Source organism: Buceros rhinoceros, unplaced genomic scaffold, assembly GCF_000710305.1.
Source record: "Buceros rhinoceros silvestris isolate BGI_N320 unplaced genomic scaffold, ASM71030v1 scaffold18256, whole genome shotgun sequence".
Lineage (NCBI taxonomy): Eukaryota > Metazoa > Chordata > Aves > Bucerotiformes > Bucerotidae > Buceros > Buceros rhinoceros.
Window position 1 is genome coordinate 13,232 of NW_010419500.1, and position 2,994 is coordinate 16,225.

Consider the following 2,994-nt stretch of genomic DNA (forward strand, 5'->3'; position numbering starts at 1 on the left):
GCTGTCCTTGGGTGATGTTAAAGCTCTTGGTGTTTACAGAGGGCACTGGGTCATCCAGGGCAGGTGCTTGACTCAGTGATTGTGACCTCCCCATGTGGGAGCCCAGGGCCTGAGCTTGTCTGGTAGTTTCAGTCGCTCTCCTGGAGGTGATGATCAAACCCCCAAACATCCCTGATGCAGGGATGGGAGCAGGTTGCCTCTCTTCTCTCACTGATGATGGCTGAAGTTGTGCTGCCCTGCACCACCCCAATCAAGGGGTGCAGACCTCTCTGCTGTAGAGTGGTGAGAGCAGGTGTGGTGGCTCTTCCTTTTCCAGGGGACACCTGGCCCTGGTATCTGTCCCCAGGCTCTGATGTCTCTTCCTCCCTCCCCACCATCTTAGTGCCTCCACATATGGGACCTGGATGTCCGTGGGAACCACAAGGGGCTCTGGCGGCTCTTCCGCAAGAAGAACCACTTCCTCGTGGTGGGGGTCCCTGCCTCCCCCTACTCGTGAGTACCAGGGGCTCAGCAACCTGGGTAAATGTCCCATACTCATGGCACTGTCCCCTGCCCAGCACACCGCATACCCATTTCTGTCCCAGCCCAATCCTGGGGCATACCGCCCCTCCTTCTTAATCAGTGTGGTGGGAGGGGGGACAGAGTACATGCCCAGGGCTGGAGGATGCCCCAGTGGGAAGGAGTTGATGCCAGGAAGGCCAGGCAATGCTGTTGGGAGTTGGGGTCCTGAGGGGGACCACCACTACCCCTGCCTGCTCCCATCCAGCCTTCTCACCTGCAGGTCCAAGAAGCCCTCGTCAGTGACACCAATCTACATGGAACCCCCTGCCAAGGAGGAGGGGGCAGCAGCAGTGCCAGTGGTTGCTGCAGCAGAGCAGACGTGAGACTGGCAGCTGGGAAGCGAAGGGGACCGGGGGAGGACAGAGACCCCCACGGTGCAGAGACAGGGTTGTCAGCAGCTCTTGGAGGCTGGTGACTGGACACAGACTCCTGTTTCAGGCTGCAAAATGAGATCTCGGGCTCCCTCCAGCCCCCTGTTGTGGTCTCCCTCTCCCTTGCACGCACAGGACAGGGTCCTTCCCTGTAGATATGCCACGCCCCACCCCAGGAACTTTTTTTTTAACACAGACTCTTTACTAACGCTGCTCCTTTTGCCCCCTGGCCGGGCGAGGCTGGAGGAAGGAGATGCTCAATTGGGGGCTAGAGGGGGCCTCGAGAAACACCTCTGCTTCCCTTTTTGGCCCTCAAGTCCTGAGAACACAGCATGTGCATGGGCCAATGCTGCAGCTACCAGCTGGGTGTTATTTATTAACTCTTGCCTGACTGGCTTCATTCCCAGTGGTGAATGTGATGGCAAAAAGGGGATCTTCCAGCATCTCTTCTGTCTCCTGCACGATGGACGCACCTTGAAGACTCTATGCTGGGTTGGACATCTCCCCACACACTGGCTTTGTGTCTTGAGTTGCAGCAACTGGTGACACTCAGTTCACAGGCAAAAGGAATTGCTGAAGAGGAGCTGAACTTGCTGTGGAGACTTAGGGGACACCCCACACTCAGTACGAGGGCAGTCAGGTGCCCCTTTCCTTTCTCTGCAGTTCTGGGAGCTGGAGAGTACTACAGATGGATGTGGACCAGGTTGTATGCTGTGGCTCAGACCGTCCTCTCCCACTTCTGTGGGGAGCAGCCCTGGCCCCTGGGTTGTGGAAGAGGGAATGAAAGTGCCTTGCAGAACGAGATGGGAGCAGCTAGTGGTCATCCTCCCGCTGCAGGGGCAGGATGGACCGGGGTCTTCTGGAGCGAGAGATGCTGTGCTCCAGCGTGGTCTCTGCCTGTAGTACTGTACCCTGTCTCTCCCTCTTCCCTGGCCAGGTACCCCCAACTTTTGCTGAAGGCAGAGGGGGTTTCTTCTCCAGCATCTCCACTTCTACTGTGGTACGTTGCTAGTGGGGAAGCTGTGAGCTGAGCCAGGATGGGCAGCCTGGCTGTCCTGCTGTGGTACATCCCTCATGCAGAGGGAGAGGGAGGGCGTCCCTGTCCCCCCTCCCATGCCTTAGGAAGGACCCCAGGACCCCCTTCTACCTCCAACCACTTGCTACTAATGTCCATCCCATCCCCTCCACCCCAGGGGCAGCCTGTGCACAGCACACCTCCCTGTCTCATCCATGCAACAAGAGATCTGTCCTCTGCCCAGGTCCCCCAGCCTTGGGCAAGGATGCTACAGTCCGACTTGCCTTTGGGAAGAGGATTTACTGCTCACCTCTATCCCTGTGGTCACAGGGGCTCTTGCTCTTCATTTTCTCACTATGAACTGAGCGTTGGGGTCAACACTACACTCACTAACTTATTTATTTATTGCTTATGGGAGGGGGAGGATAGCAGGAAGGCAGTGTGGAGAGCTGGCAGCCCCCAGCCTGTGCAGGGGCAGTCACAGGAGGTTTGTCTCTTTTTCCCCTGGCTCCAACCTCCATTTCTTCCTCACCCAGCATAGGAATGAATAGTTGTGAACCCAGGAAATCTGCTCCTCTGTAGTCAAAGTGATCCCTGTGTGGACACAGTGCAGCTCTACTGTGACAGCAGGGACTCTGACCCTCACACTCCCTTGCATGACTGTCCCAGCAGCAGGGACAGGACATGCAGGAGGGGAATGCCGGCATGTAGGGTATTGGGCTGGGGTTCAGCCCTGCCGCTCCCAGCACTGCCCTTCACTGGGACTCTGCTCTGGCAGCCAGTGGGCAGGTAGCTCTCGGGGTAAAGCAGCTCTTTTCAGCATAGTGGGAAAGGGACTTGGCTTCTTCCTGGGGAAAGCAGCTCTCTCCCCACACCCTGCTTTGGAAAAATTTCCACAGCTCTCCACGTGGTGCCCTGTCCTTGGCACCTCTGTTCCTAAGGCCCTGTTTCCCTTCTCCCTAAAACTCAGTACATCTCCATTCCCTTCTCTGGCAGGGCCCGAGCTTGTTTTTCTCCTCACGCATCCTGGGGCTGGGGAAGATGTTC

The 2,994-nt window shown here is 57.2% G+C and overlaps 1 protein-coding gene across 1 annotated transcript in view; it reads left to right on the forward strand.

Annotated features, from left to right (window-relative positions):
* Positions 1-884, forward strand: part of POMGNT1 (protein O-linked mannose N-acetylglucosaminyltransferase 1 (beta 1,2-)) — a 13,166-nt gene extending 12,282 nt beyond the window's left edge. Inside the window, exons 21-22 of the mRNA XM_010138959.1 lie at positions 383-492; positions 782-884. Of these exons, the coding sequence (XP_010137261.1) occupies positions 383-492; positions 782-884 (213 nt within the window). The remainder of the gene's footprint in view (positions 1-382; positions 493-781) is intronic.
* The last annotated feature ends 2,110 nt before the right edge of the window (positions 885-2,994 follow it).